A 25,048-nucleotide genomic window follows, 5' to 3' on the forward strand; every position below is an offset into this window, starting at 1 on the left:
TCACAATTCCTGACATTTAATCGTAGAAAACACTCCCTGTCTAAGGTCAGTTAGTATCACTACTTTATTATAAGAATGTTAGATTAATAGTAGAGAGAATGATTTATTTCACTTTTATTTCTTTCATCACATTCTCCGTGGGTCAGAAGTTTACATACACTTTGTTAGTATTTGGTAGTATTGCTTTTAAATTGTTTAACTTGGGTCAAACATTTTTGGGTAGCCATACACAAGCTTCTCACAATAATTTGCTAGAATTTTGGCCCATTACTAAAAACAGAACTGATGTAACTGAGTCAGGTTTGTAGGCCTCCTTGATCGCACATGGTTTTTCAGTTCTGCCCACAAATGTTCTATCAGATTGAGGCCAGGGATTTGTGATGGCCTCTCCAATACCTTGACTTTGTTGTCCTTAAGCCATTTTACCACAACTTTGGAGGTATGCTTGTGGTCATTGTCCATTTGGAAGACCCATTTGTGACCAAGCTTTAACTTCCTGGCTTTTGTCTTGAGATGCTGCTTCAATATATCCACATAATTTTCCTTCCTCATGATGCCGTCTATTTTATGAAGTGCAAAAGTTCCTCCTGCAGCAAAGCAACCCCACAACATGATGCTGCCACCCCCATGCTTCAAGGTTGGGATGGTGTTCTTTGGCTTGCAAGCCTCACCCTTTTTCCTCCAAACATAACGATGGTCATTATGGACAAAATTTTTAATTTGTTTCATCAGACTAGAGGACATTTCTCCAAAGATCTTTGTCCCCATGTGCACTTGCAATCTGTAGTATGGCTTTTTTATGGTGGTTTTGGAGCAGTGGCTTCTTCTTTGCTGAGCAGCCTTCCAGGTTATGTCGATATAGGACTCACTTTACTGTGGATATAGATACTTGTCTACCTGTTTCCTCCAGCATCTTCACAAGATCCTGTTGTTCTGGGACAGATTTGCACTTTTCACACCAAACTATGTTCATCTCTAGGAGACAGAATGCATCTCCTTCCTGAGTGGTATGATGGCTGTGTGTTCCCATGGTGTTTATACTTGTGTACTATTGTTTGTACAGATAAATGTAGTACCTTCAAGCATTTGGAAATTGCTCCCAAGGATGAACCAGACTTGTGGAGGTCTTGGCTGATTTCTTTTGATTTTCCCATGATGTCAAGCAAAGAGGCACTGAGTTTGAAGGTAGGCCTTAAAATACATCCACAGGCACACCTCCAATTCAGCACACCTCCCATCAGAAGCTACTTGCCTAAAGGCTTGACGTAATTTTCTGGAATTTTCCAAGCTGCTTAAAAGCACAGTTAACTTGGTGTATGTAAACATCTTACCCATTGCAATTGTGATATAGTCAATGAAAAGTGAAACAATCTGTCTGTAAACAATTGTTGGAAAAATTACTCATGTCATGCACAAAGTAAATGTCCTAAACGACTTGCCAAAACTATAGATTGCTAATATTACATCTGTGGAGTATTTAAAAAAAACGAGTTTTAATGACTTCAACCTTAGGCCATGAGACGGGACCCCAAATTTGGGCTACCGGTACCATTTTGAGGGATTAAATTTATTTTTGATTTTCATGAAGGTACACATCTCTAGTGTTGGAAAATGTGTGATAGCATCCGATCCATGGTAGCTTTCATTAGAAATCAACACTTATATCATCCTACCTCAAGGTAAGGTGTTCAGTGACTACAAGAGAGAAAAATGCTTCTATAATCCAAACGGTTGTTCTCTTCTTTTGCAGAGTGTAGGATCTTGAAGACCATCAATAACAGAACCAAAATTCAGTGGCTTTTCAGAAATTGAGTAGGTAATCACCTGTCCATCATTATAATTAGCTGTGTATTCTTAAAAAAAAGAGATCTACCAGATCGATTAGGTGAATGGTTGTATTTTTCTGGAACCAGATGTGATAGAGACTTGTGGTTTTTTGCATTGGAAGAGGCAGTGTCGGGGCTTTAACATTATGTGTCAACCACCTTTCTAGGCCTCTGTGGCGCTGAGAAACTTTGAGTTGAAAATCGTTTAAAAAATCGTTCTATTGAACAACAGTTTATGGTGATATGGCTGTTTTGTTTTATGTTTTGAGCCCATGCTTTTTCTGATTTGGACTTTTTCACGGAATTCTACTTGAGAATTTTGGTCAAGTACTTTTCTGGAGGTGTGATAATCAAATGTTTTATGCTGTTTCAGGCTTAGTGGTGGTGCTATCCACTTCAACATGGAAAAGGAGAAGGGAATGCCAGAAGACAAGTGTATCATACACCATGCTTCCTCAGGCTCTGATACTCATTTAGTATGTCCTCAGACTTAAAACATATCCAAGAGATGAAAGAGTCGAGCCAGACTGCCTCAGTGCAAAACATGGTGTGGATCCTTACGAGACAGTCACAAGCTGAAGATCAAATTGTCCCTAGCTGGACTGGTTTCAACATCAAGACACGCGACAAAGTAGAAATCTCAGAGGATGTTGTAGCATACCTTCCCACTATAAATGCACCAGCTACTGAAATGAGCACTGTGTACGAGATCCTTAAGCAGTCTGACCTCATTCGTGAGGAGTTGCATTTGGATTCAGTGGTAGTTGTCCTAGACCAAGCCCTTTATGCAAAAGCCGCCGAAATTGCTTGGAAGCGTAAAGAACAATTCTGTGGTATCATCTTGAGAATGGGGACATTTCACACTATCTGCAATGCATTGTCTATTCTTGGGAAGAGATTTCAGGATGGTGGCCTGAGGGATATTTGCATTGAAGCCGGCATAGTTTCTGAGGGATCCATAAGTGGGGTGATGGATGGGGAAACACTACAACCGTGCAATCAGAGTACACAAGTGCATTTATGAAGCCATGATGAGACTGGCATGGTCAGAATTCACTAATCAGTTAGATACCTAACAATTGGGAAAAAAATTATGTGGTCAACTCCGTTTTAGAGCAGGCAGTTGCTTTGGCCAGTGGTTTGAATCAGGAGACATTCAGTAGTGTTTTGAACAGAACACATTTATCTGAGCTACTAACCATGTGGCAGGATTTCCTAGAACACCTCCGCCACAGCAATGGAGAACTCTCAGCTTACTGAATGTCATATGTGGATTTTGTGGAGGATGTAGTCCTTGGTCTTTTACGATCCTCACGTGAAGGAAATTGGACTTTGCATCTTCATGCAATTAGAGTACTCCTACCATGGTATTTCTCCTATGATAAGGTGAACTATGCTCGATATCTGTCTTCATATTATGCTGAAATGACCAATCTCCCAGAGAGGAATCCTGAAATCTACCAGGCATTTCAGGCTGGGCAGTTTTCAGTGCAACTATCCAGCAGCAATCCTTTTGGCAAAATCCCAGTAGATCAAACCACAGAGGTAACTGTCAATAAAGACACCCAAACTCCTGGAGGCACAGCTGGATTCAGCCTGAAAGCAGGAGCTGTCAAAAGGTACTACATCACAGCTGAACACCGTAGTCCCTTCCTTGGTCACTTGAGAGACATGATCCAAGGCAACAGATCTCAACTTCAGCATGCAGAGCTGCAGCAATCAAGAATAAAAAAGGATGAGGAAGCAGTGTCAGCAATTGTTAGTCTCATTCAGGGATGGGTAAACCCCTTTGCTGGCAACCAAGACCTCATCAGCATCTCTACTGCTAAGACTGCTCCTAAGGACGTAGCAGCTGACCTCATGATGGCATCTGAAGTAGGGGAGAAAAGATATGCTGCTTTCAAAGAAGAAAGACTTGAAGCAGATCCACCAATGAAGAAGTTCCATGATCCAATAAAAGCCAACAAGTTGAAAACTTTCAGCACCATGTGCAAAAAGAAAGAAGTCAAGTCGGGTGGGCGAACAATTGTCCTTAAAGCAGACAGATCTCTCTTTGGACGAATCATTGTTATGGCTCAGAGTCGCAGCCTCCAGATGGAGGATGTTTTCTCTCATCCTCTTGGGCCATTGCCTTGGGCCCTTTCCACACCTGATGGGCTATTGCGAAAGACAAACAAAGCTGCTCTAGCCACTTCACTGCAGAAAAATGTGTCAGTGGCAGAACAAGTCCCGGAAGACTCCGCTACAGTGATAGATGGCATGAACTTGGTACAAAGAGTCAAAGGTGATGAAGCCAACTTTGGAGATGTTGCCAAGACAGTCTTTTCCATGGCACTGAGTGAGGGTAGACAGAGCAGCAGAATAGATGTTGTTTTTGATACATACAAAGAGAACTCCATCAAGAATAGAGAGAGATCGCTGAGAGGTGAAGAGACAGGACACCATTTGATGAGTATCACTGATGCACAGCTAGTGAGACAGTGGAGGCGTTTTAAAATCACGGCTCAGGGCAGTGAGTTATTCCCAACTCTCCAGTGTCAACAAGAAGAAGCTGATGGTCGCCTTCTTCTCCATGCTGCCCATGCAGTTGAAGAGGGGTATAAAGCTGTTGTTATCTGCACAGAGGACACAGATGTTTTCATCATGTGCCTTGCTTTCCATGACACAATTGGGGCACCTTTGTACCAAAAATGTGGAGCAAGGGCAAGGATAAAGCTGATTGACATCAGGAGAGTGGCAACCTCAGTTGGTACAGAAGTCTGCAAAGCTCTTATTGGAATGCATGCATATACAGGATGCGACACTATCAGTGCTTTTGCTGGTAGAGGTAAAGCTAGTGCTTTAAAGTACCTGATCACAGACAAGAGTGTCCAAAACACATTCCATGAACTTGGCCAGAACTGGGACCTCCCATCTGAATTAATGGACAAACTGGAAACTTTCACATGCCAAATCTACTCCCCAAAAGCAGCAATGACAAAGGTCTATGACCTGAGATACCGTCTCTTTTGCGCTAAGAGGGGTGAGATAGAAAGCCATCAGCTTCCACCATGCCGAGACTGCTTAGTGAAGCATGCCCAAAGAGCTAACTACCAGGCTGCATTATGGAGGAGATGCTTGGAAAGGGACCCAAAAGCACCTAGCCCTGTTGGTCATGGATGGAAGATCGAGTCTGTGGGAGGAGTTGACCAGCTGGTAGTTCAGTGGATGGATGGCCAACCAGCACCTGAAGCTCTATTAGATTTATTGGCCTGCAACTGTCCAAAGCACTGTGTGTCCACTACTAAATGTGTTTGTGTTGCAAATGGACTCAAGAGCACGGATATGTGTAGGCAGCCAAATTGTGAGAATCAAGCATGTGTTTCAGACACTGATGAAAGTCATGATGACAGTGGTGATGAAGTGGACATGGAGAGTCATTCTTACTAGATATGACAAATGTATAATGTGTACTATGCCACAAATCAAAGAGTAAAGTAGTACAGTGGGTTAAAACAATGCATCTTTTGGTAAGAGGTTAAGTAGCATTTATTGCATTCTTTGTGTAAAAGGTATAGTTCATTTAATTCCTGTTAAATTTGTTGTAAATAAGTTATTTTGCTCATGTTCCAAAACCTTCTCAATACCAGACTAAACAGTTAATCTTCTCACAAAGCTATGATCTAATATGGTATGCACGGACCCTACCGCTTACTTGTTCTCAAAGGCATATATGTTGGGTTGGAAACCTTTAACTCTGTTTCCTCAATACCTCACTAATAAAGCAAAAATGTGGCAAATCTCTGGCATTAGACAGACATTATCATAAAATGCCACCAAGTCAAATTTCATTTATCCTTTTTCTTGACATATGTTTGAAAATCGTCCTCCGTAACCAAAAACTACCTTGAGTCTAATGCTATCACACATTTTTCAAATACAGGGTCATATACCTACACAAAAATCACCATGCGGTTTAATCCCTCAAAATGGTACCAATCAACTCTCTGTCTCACGGCCTACCTAAGTGTATGCAAACTTCAACTGTATGATAAGTCGAGGGCTAGGGGCCGCGTCAACATCGGCGAGGCTTTTCAATGGTGGAGAGACCTTCAAGAGGTAAAAGTCATGAATTTGCCTTCATGAATTTGGAGGGGGCGGAGCTTACAAAGGGGCCCTGAAGGGAGGGGTGTACTGTGTTTGTTTTGGCAGCAGAATTCAAATACCAACAGTGTTTCTCAGGAACTGCTTAGTGCACCTTTAAGATTCAGGGTTGACAAACCAAAAACCAACAATGACTAGCCAAACCACAGAGCTATAGCTTTTTCCTTCCTCGCATCAAACAACATCTCTCACTCAAGTAGCCTACCCCAATAATAATGGCCCCAAATATGCCTCACTTCATTTATGCAAACATATAATTTATTTGTAATCGTTTTGGGTGTTTTCGTGGGATTCACACGTAAGTGAAGTTTTTCTTTGCTATGTATGCTTATACAAAATAATATACGGCTATCACTCCCGAACAGTAGGGGCAGGATGGACCTCTTCATTGGTGTGCAACTTTTTACTTTGAAATTACAGAGGAAACCTAACCATTGAACACACATATTAGACACTCTGATGGTGCATGGAAATACAACAGATATAGTTTGATTCTCTGTACTGATGCGCTGAGTCTGATTTCGGCAATCCATAGAAGGTGAGCGTTTTAAAACACTCAGTAATACCGTAATAGAGAAGTCGAACTGTATCCGGCCATCTGCACATGTTTGCAGCCGTCATAAAGTACGTTTATTAACGCTACCTATTATAAGTGATCCTCTGTAAAGACAATACATCCCATCGACCTTTTGTTTACACCCAGCTACACTGATACTTGTTATCCAGGCAAGTTAGGCACGTTAACCGAGCATGTGTCCAATATCTCTGTTGTGTTTCTGCTTTTTGAGTGTGTCAAGGATCGCATGCGAACAAGGTGTATATGACAAATGTTGTGTTGTATTCCCATGTTGACCAGTATACTGCTGTATATTTCAGAAAAAAAGTCTGCACTGCATAACACGGCCATCCTGTGAAACGGGGGCCTTTTCAAGGTGATTTTTAAAGTGTTTTTTTTTTAAGCATTCTGTCAGAAAAATAGTTTTCCTTAAGTGTTAATAAATTGCATTGTGCCACCACAAGTTAAGTTGATTCATTTTAATATGCAGGATGTTTGGACATAATTATGCCATCACAGTTTAAAGGAATATTTCAGGTTTAATACAAGTTAAGCTCAATCAACAGCATTTGTAGCATAATGTTGCTACCACAAAAAATACTTATGAGTCGCCCCTCCTTTTCTTTAAAAAAAATCAATAAAAAAAAAAAATCTGTGTTTCAATGAGGCACTTACAAAGAAAGTGAATGGGGTCAATCTGTAAATATATAAAATACTCAGTGTTTCAAAATGTCAGCCACAAGATGTTTACGATATGCATGTCAACAGGATTTTAGTGTGATTAAATCTCTTACAACCTTTTCTGTGTCAAATTATATCTAATTTCACAACTTTATTACCATGGTGATTTAAAGCCGTACACCCATTAATCCTGGTTAATGATGGCTTAAACAACTTTACTGCTGAAATGTACAATGAGTTTTAATTGAAGGATTAATATAAGCACTTTTACAAAATGACAAGCTTCTCATTTCAGCCTTTAAAGGCTCCAAAAATTGGCCCTATTTATTTTCATTTAAAGTGCCTCATTGTAATCTCTCTATTTTTGCCCTTTTTTTTTTTTTTTAAAGAAAAGTATTTTTTGTGGTAATCAACATTGTCATAAATGCTGCCACTTGAGCTTAAAGGGATTGTTCACTCAAAGTAAAGAAATTTCTCTGATCGTTTACTCACCTTCATGCCATCCCAGATATGTATAACATTCTTCTGTTGAACACAAAGATATATTTCAGCTCTGTAGGTCATTTCAATGCAAGTGACTGGTGACCAGAACTTTAAAGCTCCAAAAAGCACATAAAGGCAACTTTAAAGTAATCCATTCGACTCCAGTGGTTCAATCAATAGTTGGGTTTCCATCTAAATGTTTAGCATTTTTAAGCGCATTTATAAAAATATGAATCATTGCACATTTTCTATCCACTACATCATATGCATTATCTTTAGGGAGCCTACCTTGTCATGATTTGAACAAACTGCATGCTTCGGGGAGATTTTTATTTGCAGGATTGGAGCAATTGTACTTGTTTTTTTTTGTTTTTTATATACGGCCAAAAGACAGCACAGAACAACTGCATTATTTGATGTAATGAGGGCTGAAATGGATGCAATGCCCATACGCTGCCAGCCTCCACATCCATGGGAGTGCCTGTGCTCAAAATTGTTGATTGTGGATTGTGAGGACCCACTTTAAAGACCAGCTGTGGGTTAAACATTTCCGAATGGCAAGAGTTATATTAAAATAATTGTGTGCCAAATCCTGTCCTTTTGTTGGGCCAGTCACATCAAGCTACCGCACACTTACAGTATCTCACAAAAGTGAGCACACCCCCTCACATTTTTGTAAATATTTGATTATATCTTTTCATGTGACAACACTGAAGAAATGACACTTTGCTACAATGTAAAGTAGTGCAGTGTACAGCTTGTATAACAGTGTACATTTGCTGTCCCCTCAAAATAACTGAACACACAGCCATTAATATCAAAACCATTGGCAACAAACATGAGTACACCCCTAAGTGAAAATGTCCAAATTGGGCCCAATTAGCCATTGTCCCTTCCGGTGTCATGTGACTCGTTAGTGTTACAAGGTCTCAGGTGTGAATGGGGAGCAGGTGTGTTAAATTTGGTATCATCGCTCTCACACTCCCTCATACTGGTCACTGGAAGTTCAACATGGCACCTCATGGCAAAGAACTCTCTGAGGATCTGAAAAAAAGAATTGTTGCTCTACATAAAGATGGCCCAGGCTTTAAGAAGATTGCCAAGACCCTGACACTGAGCTGCAGCACGGTGGCAAAGACCATAGAGCGGTTTAACAGGACAGGTTCCACTCAGAACAGGCCTCGCCATGGTCGACCAAAGAATTTGAGTGCACGTGCTCGGCGTCATATCCAGCGGTTTTCTTAGGGAATTAGACGTATGAGTGCTGCCAGCATTGCTGCAGAGGTTGAAGGGGTGGGGGGTCAGCCTGTCAGTGCTCAGACCATACGCCGCACACTGCATCAAATTGGTCTGCATGGCTGTTGTCCCAGAAGGAAGCCTCTTCTAAAGATGATGCACAAGAAAGTCTGCAAACAGTTTGCTGAAGACAAGCAGACTAAGGACATGGATTACTGGAACCATGTCCTGTGGTCTGATGAGACCAAGATAAACTTATTTGGTTCAGATGGTGTCAAGCGTGTGTGGCGGAAACCAGGTGAGGAGTACAAAGACAAGTGTGTCTTGCCTACAGTCAAGCATGCTGGTGGGAGTGTCATGGTCTGGGGCTGCATGAGTGCTGTTGGCACTGGGGAGCTACAGTTCATTGAGGGAACCATAAATGCCAACATGTACTGTGACATACTGAAGCAGAGCATGATCCCCTCCCTTCGGAGACTGGGCCCAGGGCAGTATTCCAGCATGATAACGACCCCAAACACACCTCCAAGACAACCACTGCCTTGCTAAGGAAGCTGAGGGTGAAGGTGATCGACTGGCCAAGCATGTCTCCAGACCTAAACCCTATTGAGCATCTGTGGGGCATCCTCAAACGGAAGGTGGAGGAGCACAAGGTCTCTAACATCCACCAGCTCCATGATGTCATCATGGAGGAGTGGAAGTGGACTTCAGTGGCAACCTGTGAAGCTCTGGTGAACTCCATGCCCAAGAGGGTTTAAGCAGTGCTGGAAAATAATGGTGGCCACACAAAATATTGACACTTTGGGCCCAATTTGGATGTTTTCTCTTAGGGGTGTACTCACTTTTGTTGCCAGCGGTTTAGACATCAATGGCTGTGTGCTGAGTTATTTTGAGGGGACAGCAAATTTACACTGTTATACAAGCTGTACACTCACTACATTACATTGTAGCAAAGTGTCATTTCTTCAGAGTTGTCACATGAAAAGATGTAATAAAATATTTACAAAACTGTGAGGGGTGTACTCACTTTTGTGAGATACTGTATAACACGTGCAGAAATGGTCAAAACACATCATCGTTTTGCAAGAAAACTGTTTCCATCACCTTAATGCTCATTTTAAATGGTGTGAAACTCTAGAAAATCCAGCTCCTCTTAGCGCATTAAAATTCTAAGCAATTTTTAAAGATTATTTGCATTTCAAGCATTTCCATTCAGGATTTCTTATGTGCTATTTCAAAATGCTTATAAAAATAGTTCTGGATAGTTCAGCTAATCGCATCTCAAGTGATCTAGTTGTTTTTTTTCAGCCCACACTTCCTATAGCGCCATCTAGTGCTCTGCACATGTGTCAAGTGTAATCGAGCTTGAAATCATGATCATGCCTAGAGACTGCAATGGCAAGATGTACACCACAAAATGAGTTATTTTTCGGTCTGTTCTCACCCAAAAATGATTGGATCGCTCGCTTCTGATGAAATTGATTTACCCTCTGGAGTCTCTTGGGGTACTTTAATACTGCCTTTTTCTTTTCTTTGGAGCTTCAAAGTTCTGGACACCATTCACTTGCTATGAATGGATCTAAAGAGGTATTCGTCTAAAAATATGAATTTGTGTTCTGCGGAGTATAATGACGTATATGATATATGATGAGAGAATTTCCTTTTTTGGGTGAACTATCCCTTTAACTTGTTGAACCCTGAATATTCCTTTAACTTACCATTACCAGCCTTGGAACAAGGTTATGACACTAGAACAATTATATTTCCTTTATTTTCAGAAATATCCACTTTTCAAATACCAATATACAAAATCATGGTAACAGGGTGCACCATTTAAAGTTTAGTTTTACCTTACAATCCTTGTCCTCACAGTTGCAAAACTATAAAGTGCTGCTTGAAAATATAATATAATGCTGGTATTTCTGGTATTTCTTTTCAATTGTCAGCTGTTGACATATTAAGATCATGACACAACAGAATAAAATAAGAAAAGAGGAAACATTTGCTTGTCCTTATAGAGTTATTATTTTTAAATAAACTAATGCACTTTATTCAGTTATTGAATTTGAATGTTTGAAATAAAGTATTTGTAACAAAATGCTTATTCTGTGTCTGCTCTTTGTAACTCCATGGTCAGGTTTGACTGTAAACACGATGTGAATTTATTGCAAAAACTGACATTTAAAACGTTCAAATAAATTGTATCTTTGACAAATAATAGTTTTATAAATGTCTAATTACATATCCAAATGCATAGCTTGTAATAATCTCATCTAAATCTGAAATTAGATAATCTAAATTGTAAATTACTAAAGGCAATCAGACCATACAGTCTCTGCAGCCATCTACTGGTTATAAGTGTTATGACATGATTTTCAAGTCATGTAATTGTTTAGTTTTTTCAACCAGAAGTCAGCAATCTGCCTCCAATATATGACACTCATATTTTCTTCATATTTGAACTTATAGAAGTGTAGGTTTGTATTGAAGTTAACCTATATTTGCATAATTTCATGTTTAAATTAATAGTAAAATTGAGAAATGTACAGGTAAATAAGATCTAAATATCATACAATTCCAAAAGAAGTGCATAATTTGATTGATTTTGTAAAAAATGTTACACCTGTATGTTTCCATTTAAAAATGACTGCGAAAAGCCAAGGTGTCAACCTTTATTAAACCATCAAGGAGGGTTATAGGATGATTATGTCATTATGACATCAAGTTTTTTGGATTTACTTCATTACTAAAAAAAGGAGAAAAATATGATACTAACAGGAGAGACGGAAAACCTGGATAATGCTAGCTTTTATTTCCGTTCATGTGGTTTTTCAGCAAAACTGACTGCCAAAAGTTTGGGATAATGTACAGATTTTGTTCTTATGGATAGAAATTGGTACTTATATTCAGCAAAGTGGCATTCAAATGATTACAATGTATTGTCGGGACATTAATAATGTGAAAAATTACTATTACAATTAAAAAAAAATGTAACTGCAAAGAGTTCTCATCAAAAAATCCTCCATGTGCAGCAATGACAGCTTTGCAGATCCTTGACATTCCAGCTGTCAGTGTCCAAAACAGCAAAATCTACATTATTCCAAACTTTTGGCCACCAGTGTACGTATTTGCCAATACAACAGTGAGAATTTGGAGAAGCTTTTCATTTATAAAGTCTTTATACAACTGTTTAAGGGACACTAATGGCGTCTGTTTATTTGTTTTTGTTTTTTTAATGGCTCCTCTATCAACTACTCATAGTGTTTTGACCACTATAGAGTTATATTCATTTTTAAGAGCTTGGCTAATATTTTATTTCTCTTCTTTTAAGGCTGTCATGCTGCTGGCCCAGATAAACCAGGCAGCTGATTTCCAGCATGAGGAAGATGCTCAGGAGGTCACTTTCTGCTTTACGGAGGCTGTGGGGATTTCAGGTCAGATCTGTGCTCTTTATAAATTATTTCATTTATAGCATTGGTATTTTAATTTAAGGGAAAGGTGTGCACACTCTGTAGTTCAATTATCTTGGTCTTTGTCTGTTTGTTCTCTTGTTGTCAAATACATATTTAGATGGCGATCAGAGCGTGGACACTGTCAGTTTGCAGGCCGTGACTTTAGCAGATGGCTCCACTGCATATATACCTCACAACCCCCAAGGTATGAATAACACTCTGCCACCTGAATAGACATTTAATAGTCTTTAGCTAAAATAATTTGCCCGTGAGCCACTTTTTAATAAAGCAGACTAAACTGAGTTAAACACAACTGAGGCCCATGAAGAGATTTGTATGAGCCCAAGAGTAATTCTGCATGAGAACCATGTTGTAAACTGATGATTGTAATGAATAGAGTCAGCCATAATAGAGAAAAAAAGTATGTTAATAATATGTTCCTGTAAAATCTTACATCTACGTCTGATATATTGAGATTTTTCAGATCAGTAATTTGTTGAAATTCTGTGCATTAATTTTTTGCATTTGCTTGAAATGTTCCCTCAAGCAATTTATTTCATTAAAGGCTCATTAAGAGGCCCGACCTCACAGTCAAATGGAAAGAGGACACACCTGCCTGTGATTAAACCATTTTCATGCTAACTGTGCAGCGATTGAAGGATTGTGACTTTTTTTTAATTACCAATAAGGATTGAGGGATGGTGATTAGGCATTCTGAATTTGGCAGAAAATGTGCATGATGAAGATGTAAGTTATGCAAATGCCCTTAAAGGAATAGTTCAAGCCAAAATTGTATTTACTCATTTATTCACCCTCAAGCCATCCCAGATTTAAACAAATGTTAAATGTTAAGCTGTTAAAAAATATATATTTTTAGAAGAATATTTCAGCACTGTAGGTCCATAGAATGCAAGTGAAAGACGACCAACATTTTGAAGCCCCAAAAGCACAAAGCGTAAAAGTAATCAGTTAGACTCTTAGTTGTTTAATCCATGTCTTCTGAAGCGATCTGATTTTTGGGTGAGAACGGACCAAAATGTAACACCTTTTTCACTGTAAATCTTGCCATAGCAATCTCTAGAAACGGTCATTATTTTATGCTCAATTACACTTCCTAGTGCTTGACACATGCACAGAGCACTAGATGGTGCTAGGAAGTGTAATCGAGCTTGAAATCATGATCGCCGAGAAGATTGCTGATGGCAAGATTCATAGTGAAATAGGAGTTATATTTAAGTCTGTGCTCATCCAAAACCAATTGGATCGCTTCAGAAGACATGGATTTAACCACTGGAGTCTTATTGATTACTTTTATGCAGCCTTTATGTGCTTTTTGGAGTTTAAAAGTTCTGGTCACCAGTCACATGCATAGTATGGACCTGCAGAACTGAGATATTCTTCTAAAAATCATAATTTGTGTTCTGCAGAAGAAAGTCATACACATCTGGGATGATATGAGGTTGAGTAAATGAGAGAATTAACATTTTGGGGTGAACTATCCCTTTAAATTAAAGCTTACAGTCTGCTTTTTGTTTGTATTGCAACTTTACACCTACTTTATGTAGTGACCCAGCTATTTAGATTTTAGTCACAGTTGTATGCTAACATTTTCTTGAATTTGACCTGGACTATGATAAATATACTAATAACAATTTTTTATTAAATTGAAGTCTGTAGTTTGTGTGTGTGCGTGTGCGCGCGTGCGTGTGTGTTTTAACAATTAAAAATGGCATATACAGTACACAGAGCCCTTATTACAGGGACAATCCACCCAGAGCATCCTGGAGTTAAGTGCTCAAGGACACAATGGTGGTGGCTGTGGGGATTGAACCGACAACCTTCTGCTGAATAGTTTAGTGCTTTAGCCCACTACGCCACCACCACTTTAGGTATACTGGTTATATAATTCTATTGTTGTGATTGTTGTTTTCCCCAGACAGCAGTTTAGTTGAAGGACAGGTTATCCAGTTGGAAGATGGGTCATCTGCTTATGTTCAACACATTGCTGTTCCTAAAGCAGGTCTGTTACTTATGTCTTAAAAAGTTGTTTGTGAAGTTGGTGGATAAATTGGCTCATTTTTCTTTTTTAATTTCTTATATGGTCACTAGATGAGCCCAATAACTGGGTGGGCTCTGCTGTAAGTGATGCCATTGGTAATGAGAGTTTAAATCTGGAGGATGGTCAGACTGTGCAGCTGGAGGATGGAACTACTGCTTACATTCAGCACACTGCACAAGGTGTTTCCCTTCTTCTGTTTTTACTTAGCAACTAGATTTTAAATAAGATGCCAAACATGCTTAATTTATTGATGGCTTTTCTTTGTGCTATTGTGAATTCTACAGAGACGTATGAACCCAGTACTCTGCAGGCAGTGCAGTTGGAAGACGGTTCAACTGCTTACATTCATCACGCTGTTCAGATGTCACAGCCCAACACCATCCTGGCCATCCAGACAGATGACACAGATCTGGAGACAGATGTAGACATTGACCAAGAAACAATCAAGGCTTTGGAGCAGTACACGAACAAGGTAAACTTTAAAGATTAGTATATGATTAATAATAGTTTGTGAATAGGGATCTTGCTGGCAAGATGAAATGTAAGCAACTTCATGAATATCACAATGGTTTTAATGTGCTTATTCTTTGTCTATTAGGTTTTCTAAAGATGGCGTCATTACACTACATTCGTGAACGTTAATTGCGAGGCAGCAGTATAAAAGTGTTGAGATAGAGATTTTTTTTTAAAATATGACTAATTTAAATTTCAGTAGCAAAAACAGTTTTTAGAGCTGGATGCAAAGTTTGGATAATTTCCATTCATTTTTGTGAATCAGCTCAAAATGTCAGATTAAAATAAATCTGATTCAGTGATATGTTTGTGTCATCACTCAAATTGAATGGACCACATGTGGCATTTTTCATATACTTCAATTTTAATATTTTTTAATAGCTCATTTTTTTTAATACTGTATATGTAAGTCTTGATTATTTCTACTAGTATTTTGACTGTTTAACTATATTTTTTGACTGTATTTTACATCTTGTGTTAGGCGTTTTCAATGTACTTTGCAACAATTACTTTTTTTCTTGAAATGATTTATCGTCTTTTTGAAAAATAATGACACTTTTTAAGCTTTTTAGAGCAAATGTATAACTATAGAGACATATTTAATGTATATATCATCAAAAGGGTGAAAAATATTGAGATTCTTTAATATACTGTATAATCACCCATCCTTAATTAATACTCATCCAGTTTATGCTTTTTGAGTTTGCTTAATTACGTTTACATTACATTTATTCATTTGGCAGATGCTTTTATCCAAAGCGACTTACAAAAGAGGAAAACATCAGCGAATCATCTTAGGGAGACAGTGGTACGAAAAGTGCCATATTACAAAGTTTCACTATCATCAGGATAGTATTCAAAACAGATTTAAGTGCAACAAGAAATTTAAATATTGTTTTTTTTTTTTGTTTTTTTTTTTGTGACCGGATAAGTGCTTTTGGAAAAGATGTGTTTTTAGCCGTTTTTTTGATGATAGAGAGTGAGTTAGCGTCCCGGATTGAGTTGGGAAGGTCATTCCACCACCGTATGATGAAACTGAAAGTCCGGGAAAGTGTTTTGGTGCCTCTTTGTTTTGGTACGACAAGGCGACGTTCCTTAGCCGACCGCAGGCTTCTGGTGGGAACGTAGCTCTGCATAAATGTTTTTAGGTATGCTGGAGCAGACCCAGTTAATCATTTATATAAAGTATAAAGATCTCTGTCCATTTCTATCCTGTAGATTGAGGAGATTGACTACGCAAATGCGATCACAAATGATCCTCATAGTTTTGTGGAAATGCAGGTAATAAAATAATTCCCCAGATTATATCAATCTCATTTGCCAAGCTTTAAACTGGTCAGCAGATGAAAAATGGTTTGTCCTTCCTCCCTCCAGGTTGTTCTTCATGGTCAAAAAATGCACCGTAATACGCAGCAGGCGGTGGAGAAATGTTTTCGATGTAACTATGACGGATGCGGAAAGTTTTACACCACGGCAAATCATCTTAAGGTTTTTATTGCTCGTATATTTTAGCTTCTATTTAAATGTAATTGTGTTAGAGGTTCCATTCAAAACTTTTTGTGATTTCCAGGTACATGAAAGAGCACATACAGGTGACAAGCCATACTTGTGTGACTTATCTGGGTGTGGAAAAAAGTTTGCAACAGGTAACAAAAAGATGACTGCAGTAGAACTCCATCTGTCAGTTTTACAAAATGATTGGTCGCCTCAAGTTTCTTCTCTTTCAGAAAATTATAAGAGAGTCTGAGGAAGGAATGTAGTCATGTGTAACTCATTTATTCTAGGGCATAAAGTCTGATCTGTCTTAGTCATCAGTTATATTCATCATCTTTGTTTAGGTTATGGTTTGAAAAGTCACATCAGGACACACACTGGAGAAAAACCTTACCGCTGTCTGGAGATGAATTGTAAAAAATCTTTCAAGACCTCAGGGGACCTTCAGAAGCACATGAGAATCCACACAGGTATTTTCCTTGTGTGATATTTGATATACACCTTCTTATAAAATGTTCCATGAACAGTATCATTTGGAAATCGCCATGAGCAAAAATGTTCAAGTACCACCATAGTATTACCGTTGTATTCATGGTATCTTGGAGTACTATGTAAATACACTGATATATGAATATACGGTGATACTCGTACAGTATCACGGTGAAGTACCATGATATTGGGTTGTTGATAAGTATACTGGCGACCAAAAGTTTGGAATAATGAGTTTGCTCTTATTGAAATCAATTGGTACTTTAATTCACCAAAGTGGCATTCAACTGATCACAATATGTAGTCTGGACATTAATAACGTGAAAAATTACTATTGCAATTTGAAGGAAATGTTCAGAACTTCTTAAACTACTTCAAAGAGTTTCTCATCAAACAAATCCTCCACGTGCAGCAATGACAGCTTTGCAGATCCTTGACATACTAGCTGTCAGTTTGTCCAGATACTGTGTGACATTTCACCTTCCTGTAGGACTTGCGATGTGGCTGTCTTGTTGGGCACTTCTCACGCACCTTACAGTCTAGCTGATCCCAATAAAGCTCAATGGGGTTCAGATCCATAACACTCTATTCCAATTATCTGTTGTTCAATGTCTGTGTTTCTTTTCCCACTCTAACATTTTCTTTTTGTTTTTCTGTTTCAAAAGTGGCTTTTTCTTTGCAATTCGTCCCATAAGGCTGCATCCCTGATTCTTCTCTTTACTGTTGTACATGAAACTGGTGTTGAGCAGGTAGAATTCAATGAAGCTGTCAGCTGAGGACATGTGAGGCCTCTATTTCTCAAACTAGAGACTCTGATGTACTTATCTCTTATTCAGTTGTACATCTGGCCTTCCACATCTCTTTCTGTCCTTGTTAGAGCCAGTTGTGCTTTGTCTTTGAAGACTGTAATGTACAACTTTTGTATGAAAAGTTTTTTTTGTTGCCAGTTTTTGCCCTAATATTGACCTTAAGACATGCCAGTCTATTGCATTCTGTGGCAACTCAAAAAAAACCACAAAGACAATATTAAGCTTCATTTAATGAACCAAATATCTTTCAGCTGTGTTTGATTTAATGGCAAGTGATTTTCTAGTACCAAATGATCAATTTAGCATGATTACTCAAGGATAAGGTGTTGGAGTGATGCTGCTGGAAATGGGACCTGTCTAGATTTGATCAAAAATGTCTTTTTTCAAATAGTGATGGTGCTGTTTTTTTACATCAGTAATGTCCTGAATATATATTGTGATCAGTTGAGTGCCACTTTGGTGAATTAAAGTATACATTTCCTTTCAAAACAGCAAAATCTGTACATTATTCCAAACTTTTGGCCACCAGTGTCACATTAACTAAATTACACTCACCAAGCTATTTATTGGGAACACTAGGGTCCTAATAAAGTGCCCAACGTGGTCTTCTGCTGTTCAGCTCACTACAGTTGTACAGAGGGTTTATTTGTGTAACTGTAGCCTTCCTGTCAGCTCAAACCAGTCTGGCCATTCTCTGTTGACCTCTCTCATCAACAAGGCGTTTCTGTCTGCAGAACTGCCGCTCACCTGCTTTTTTGTTTTTGGCATCATTCGGAGTAAATTCTAGAGACTGTTGTGCTGAAAATCCCAGGAGATCAGCAGTTACAGAAATACTCAAACCAGCCCATCTGGCACCAACAATCATGCCAGAGTCGATGTGAACATTAACTGAAACTCCTGACCTGTATTTGCATAATTTTATGCACTGCACTGCTGCCACACAATTGGCTGATTAGATAATCACATGAATAAGGTGTTCCTAATAAAGTGCTCAGTGAGTGTACATGAAAATAATACACTCACCTAAAGGATTATTAGGAACACCTGTTCAATTTCTCATTAATGCAATTATCTAATCAACCAATCACATGGCAGTTGCTTCAATGCATTTAGGGGTGTGGTCCTGGTCAAGACAATCTCCTGAACTCCAAACTGAATGTCAGAATGGGAAAGAAAGATGATTTAAGCAATTTTGAGCGTGGCATGGCTGTTGGTGCCAGACGGGCCGGTCTGAGTATTTCACAATCTGCTCAGTTACTAGGATTTTCACGCACAACCATTTCTAGGGTTTACAAAGAATGGTGTGATAAGGGAAAAACATCCAGAATGCGGCAGTCCTGTGGGCGAAAATTCCTTGTTGATGCTAGAGGTCAGAGGAGAATGGGCCGACTGATTCAAGCTGATAGAAGAGCAACTTTGCCTGAAATAACCACTCGTTACAACCGAGGTATGCAGCAAAGCATTTGTGAAGCCACAACACGCACAACCTTGAGGCGGATGGGCTACAACAGCAGAAGACCCCACCGGGTACCACTCATCTCCACTACAAATAGGACAAAGAGGCTACAATTTGCAAGAGCTCACCAAAATTGGACAGTTGAAGTCTGGAAAAATGTTGCCTGGTCTGATGAGTCTCGATTTCTGTTGAGACATTCAGATGGTAGAGTCAGAATTTGGCATAAACAGAATGAGAACATGGATCCAGCATGCCTTGTTACCACTGTGCAGGCTGGTGGTGGTGGTGTAATGGTGTGGGGGATGTTTTCTTGGCACACTTTAGGCCCCTTAGTGCCAATTGGGCATCGTTTAAGTGCCACGGCCTACCTGAGCATTGTTTCTGACCATGTCCATGCCTTTATGGCCACCATGTACCCATCCTCTGATGGCTACTTCCAGCAGGATAATGCACCATGTCACAAAGCTCGAATCATTTCAAATTGGTTTCTTGAACATGACAATGAGTTCACTGTACTAAAATGGCCCCCACAGTCACCAGATCTCAACCCAATAGAGCATCTTTGGGATGTGGTGGAACGGGAGCTTCGTACCCTGGATGTGCATCCCACAAATCTCCATCAACTGCAAGATGCTATCCTATCAATATGGGCCAACATTTCTAAAGAATGCTTTCAGCACCTTGTTGAATCTATGCCACGTAGAATTAAGGCAGTTCTGAGGTCAAACACAGTATTAGTATGGTGTTCCTAATAATCCTTTAGGTGAGTGTATATAAAAGAAAAGAAAATGTTTTAGATGCTGCATCTGGTCACTATTTCTTTAACATTTTGTACCATTTTTATAACCTTATTGCAGTTCACTTTAATGGTCTTGCGATGTGACAAATTAATTTTTAAAAGTACAAATATTCTATATATCTCTTAATTAAAATAAGATCACAAACAGTATGCATTGTAGATAGAAAACTATTTAAAAAGTGCCATTTCAAATTGTTTTAAGTGTAGTGTAGCATGTCAATTGCTCTATTAGCGTACCATCACAGTACATTTTTGTAAGAGTCTGCTACACCTGTTCCATTTCTACTCTGTTCTTTTAAGGAGAGAAGCCATTTCTGTGCCCTATCCCTGGCTGTGGGCGATCCTTCACTACCTCAAATATCTGTAAGGTGCATGTTCGCACACACACAGGCGAGAAGCCGTATCATTGCACAGAGCCGGGCTGTGATCGGTCCTTTGCCAGTGCAACTAATTACAAGAACCACATTCGGATCCATACAGGTGTGCTGTTTTTTTGCCTGAAAGCAATAGTTCACTCAAAACTGAAAATTCTATCATTATTTAATTTACCCTCTTGTTGTTTCGAACCCATATGATCTTATTTTTTTCAGTGGAACAAAAAAGATGTTGGGTAGAATGTTATTCTCAGTCACCATTCACTTTCATTCCATCTTTCCATGCAATAAAAGTGAATGGTGACTGAGACGAAATTTGTGGTGAACTATCTTTTTAACTTAGTTTTTTTTTTTTTACTCTGTCACTATAATTTACAACCAACAGGGTGGTCATGCAAACCCTGAAATATCAAGGAATTTAAAAATTGTGATTTCTAGGCCTGAAAAAGTCAAGAAAAGTAATATAATTCTGATAAAATGTCATAGAAATTTCTACACTGAAATTTCAATTCATAAGTATTTAAATGGCTATTAATTGCAATTAGTAAATGCAATCTCTATGAAATGATTTTAAACAGTACCCATCCAGTAATCATGAGTGACTGGAAAAGTCAAGGAAATTTACACAAAATGTGTGGGAATCCTATAAATGAATGTAACTATGAAATGTTAAGTAATATTAAATATCAATGCCTTTATTACTTGCAGGAGAGAGACCATATGTATGCACCGTCCCTGGTTGTGACAAGCGATTCACAGAGTACTCGAGTCTATATAAACATAATGTAGTGCACACTCCCTGTAAACCCTACAAGTGCAACCACTGTGGGAAGTCCTACAAGCAGATTTCCACACTGGTCATGCACAAACGTACAGCACACAATGATTCTGAGCCTTTAGAAGAGGAGTCAGAGGGCTATTTTGAACCCCCTTCAGGTTGGATATAAAAATACTCACAATGAATTTAAAAAAAATTATTTGTAGAACTGGATGGAATTTTTCAATCATTTTGTATTCAGAGGCCATAGATGACCCCTCTATGGACGTTAGCCCAGTGACGTGTGAGGATGCGTGCCCTGAAATGAGTTCTGGAACTCTCTGATGTCACAGGCCAACAACATGTAACCTTCATTACGCAAGATGGAACACCACAGGTGAGCATTCGAAAAAACTGTTTGAAAACAATGTTTATTTTTGCAAAGCTCTGACATAAACCTGGTAGCAAGACAATTCATTTGATATATTTGTCTAATTGTATTATTTCTCGAGGTTTCCTAGAAAGTCTGCAAATGATTGCACATTTTCACAGGAAAAAGTGTAAAACAGGGTGTAAAATAGGCTCCCTTGCGTCTAAATATTATCACAATATTCAATATATATTTTTAGATATAAAGATTTATTTTGTTCATGAGTCCATTTTTGTGGCTTTAAGGAATTGTTCTCCCACAAAAACAATATCTCGTCATTGACTCAACCTCATACGTCCCAGATGTGTATGACTTTCTTTCTTCTGCTGAACACAAATGAAGATTACTAGAAGAATATCTCAACTCTGTAGGTCCTTACAATGCAAGTGAATGGTGACAAAAATGAAAAGCTCAAAAAAGCACAAAGGCAGCATAAAAGTAATCCGTAAGTCTCCAGTGGTTTAATCCATGTCTTCAATCGGTTTTGGGTGAGAACAGACATACATAAAAAAAAATTATACTTCCAATTGTGCCATCTAGCGCTCTGCACATGTGTCAGCCACTAGGAAGTGTAATCGAGCTTGAAATCATGATCATGTCTAGAGACTGCAATGCCAAGGTTTACTGTGATAAAGGAGTGACATGGTTAATACCACTGTAGTCGTATGAACTGGTTTGGGGAGTGACGAAATACATGTAACGGGATTATGTATTTAAAATATAAAATATAAGTAACTGTATTCCACTACAGTTACAATTTAAATAATTGGTAATTAGAATGCAGTTACATTCAAAAAGTATTTTGATTACTGAAGAGATTACTTTGCATTTTATTGTCATTTGTTTAATTTAATATTTAGTCCTTTCAGATGGAAAACATTTATACATATAAATGTGATCCAAAGTGCATTTGAACAGCAGTGAAACACTTTCTTATGATGTTACATTCATACGAGCAGACAGGGAAGTACGTTTGAAGTAGGTTTGGAGCATAAGAAATAGAAATAAACCTTGTGTAAATTGTCAGCTTTATGCTAAGCTAAAATGCTATTTCTAGTTATTTTACATGCACATGTTACCAGACACGATCAATCCAAAGTATTTACATACGTTACTGACCTTTAGTAATCTAACGGAATATGTTACAAATTATATTTTACAGCATGTAATCTGTAGTGGAATACATTTCAAAAGTAACCCTCCCAACCCTGCGTATGGATTACTTTTAAGATGCCTTGACGTGCTTTTTGGAGCGTTACATTTTTGGTCACCATTCATTTGAAGAGGTAGTGTTCCAAAAATCTGTATTTGTTTTTCTGCAGAAGAAAGAAAGTCTGTAATGGCATGAGGGCAATGAAATGATGAGAACATTTTCATTTTTGGGTGAACTATTACTTTAAGTGCAACCTGAGTCTGAGACTAAATTTTCCATCTCTGTCTCTGGGTTTGACAGACTATTGGAAATACAATCACAATGGTAACACAGGATGGCAGTATGATCACCATCCCACCCACTGAGTCTTTGCTGTCAGGGGAGACTCATTCAGTCACCATGGTTTCCGAGGACGGCACTGAAGGACAGGTGTGTAGTCTTTGGAGTTCCTGCAAAAAAAGCAATAACTTCTCTCCTTGAAGGCAATAAAACCGTTGCCCACAGGTGAGTTTGATTTATTTGTATAAGATAATAACTTACATTTTCTAATTATTTTGCATTTTCTATAGATGACCATTATGATGCCAGAATTAGTGTCTTCCAGTACACAAGAGGTGCTGTCATCACACCCTGTTACATTTCTGGCTACTTCTAACGGCACACAGATTGCTGTTCAGGTAGAATACATTTGTGCTACTTTGAACACCATCAAAAATTCATATTACCAGGGGGATTTTATTTTACCCCTGACTTTCCAAGTTTGGGGATTGTCAATTAAAGAATCACGGCAGAAGCTAATTGTTATTGATCATAAGTTGTGATTCTACATTTACATTGATTAATTATCTGATGTTTTTATCCAAAGCGACCTCCAAATGAGGACTTTTATAGTTTACACTTTTGAAGAACAATGATCAAGCTTGCCAGAAAATACTAAAAACGGGAAAAACTGGAACAAATAACATTTTCCATAATTTTCTGTACCACAAGAACGCTAAAACACCTAGTAATAATGCTTAAATAAAATGACACAAATGTGATTTTTTGGCTGCACTCGAGCTATTAAAGCTTTCTGTCTTTGTCGATATATATAAACAAAAGAGAAAGAAATATGACATCGCCCAATACCCCCATTTTAATTTGATTAAGATTAAGATTCAACTTTATTGTCATTGTGCAGAGTACAGGTACAGAGCAGTTGTTTTAACATATCCCAACTAAGCTGGGGTCAGAGCGCAGGGTCAGCCATGAAACGGCACCCCTGGAGCAGATAGGGTCAAGGGCCTTGCTCAAGGGCCCAACAGTGGTATCTTGGCAGTGCTGGGGCTTGAACCCCTGACCTTTCAGTCATTAACCCAGAGCCTTAACTGCTGAGCCACCACTGGCCCTGGCCCAATTTGGATGCACGTTACATTACGTTTTAAAAAAACAAACTTGTAAGTAGGTGCTTTCAAGAGGACTTAAAAGCAGCATAAGTCCCTTATTAATCCTTCAATTAGATCATTACCAGTATTTATTATATATCATATAATGTGTCCTGTTCTCTCTTTCAGCTCAATGAGCAGACTTCATTGGAAGAGGCTCTAAGAATAGCATCATCTATACACAGAGGAGAAACAACAGTATTGGACACTTAACAGCGCCTACTCCAGTGGTTCCCGACCCTGTTCCTGGAGGCCCCCCAATACTGCACATTTTGTATATCTCCCTTTTCTGACACACCCAATTCAGTTCTTTGAGTCTCTACTAACAAGCCGATGAGTTGATTTAGGTTTGTCTGATTAGGAAGATATCCAAAATGTGCAGTGTTGGGGGGGGCCTCCAGGAACAGGGTTGGGAACCACTGGCCTACACCATCAGATGGCACTCAGTATACAGTGGGTATGGAAAGTATTCAGACCCCCTTAAATTTTTCACTCTTTGTTATATTGCAGCCATTTGCTAAAATCATTTAAGTTCATTTTTTTTCCTCATTATTGTACACACAGCACCCCATATTGACAGAAAAACACAGAATTGTTGACATTTTTGCACATTTATTAAAAAATTAAAACTGAAATATCACATGGTCCGAAGTATTCAGACCCTTTGCTGTGACACTCATATATTTAACTCAGGTGCTGTCCATTTCTTCTGATCATCCTTGAGATGGTTCTACACCTTCAATTGAGTCCAGCTGTGTTTGATTATACTGATTGGACTTGATTAGGAAAGCCACACACCTGTCTATATAAGACCTTACAGCTCACAGTGCATCTCAGAGCAAATGAGAATCATGAGGTCAAAGGAACTGCCTGAAGAGCTCAGAGACAGAATTGTGGCAAGGCACAGATCTGGC

General features: G+C 38.7%; 1 protein-coding gene across 1 annotated transcript; it reads left to right on the forward strand.

Annotated features, from left to right (window-relative positions):
• The first annotated feature begins 6,390 nt into the window (after positions 1 to 6,390).
• On the forward strand, positions 6,391 to 24,487 carry LOC127647095 (zinc finger protein 143-like). Its single transcript, XM_052131190.1, is given in 18 exon segments — positions 6,391 to 6,507; positions 6,846 to 6,901; positions 12,257 to 12,359; positions 12,496 to 12,582; positions 14,314 to 14,397; positions 14,487 to 14,615; positions 14,721 to 14,908; positions 16,168 to 16,230; positions 16,324 to 16,437; positions 16,520 to 16,595; positions 16,788 to 16,913; positions 20,297 to 20,476; positions 21,079 to 21,306; positions 21,390 to 21,453; positions 21,455 to 21,524; positions 23,011 to 23,139; positions 23,280 to 23,387; positions 24,264 to 24,487. Coding segments are annotated over 16 exon segments (1,827 nt in total). The 5' UTR covers positions 6,391 to 6,507; positions 6,846 to 6,901; positions 12,257 to 12,262; the 3' UTR covers positions 24,348 to 24,487.
• The last annotated feature ends 561 nt before the right edge of the window (positions 24,488 to 25,048 follow it).

This window comes from Xyrauchen texanus, chromosome 1 (genome assembly GCF_025860055.1).
Source record: "Xyrauchen texanus isolate HMW12.3.18 chromosome 1, RBS_HiC_50CHRs, whole genome shotgun sequence".
Taxonomy (NCBI): Eukaryota; Metazoa; Chordata; class Actinopteri; order Cypriniformes; family Catostomidae; genus Xyrauchen; species Xyrauchen texanus.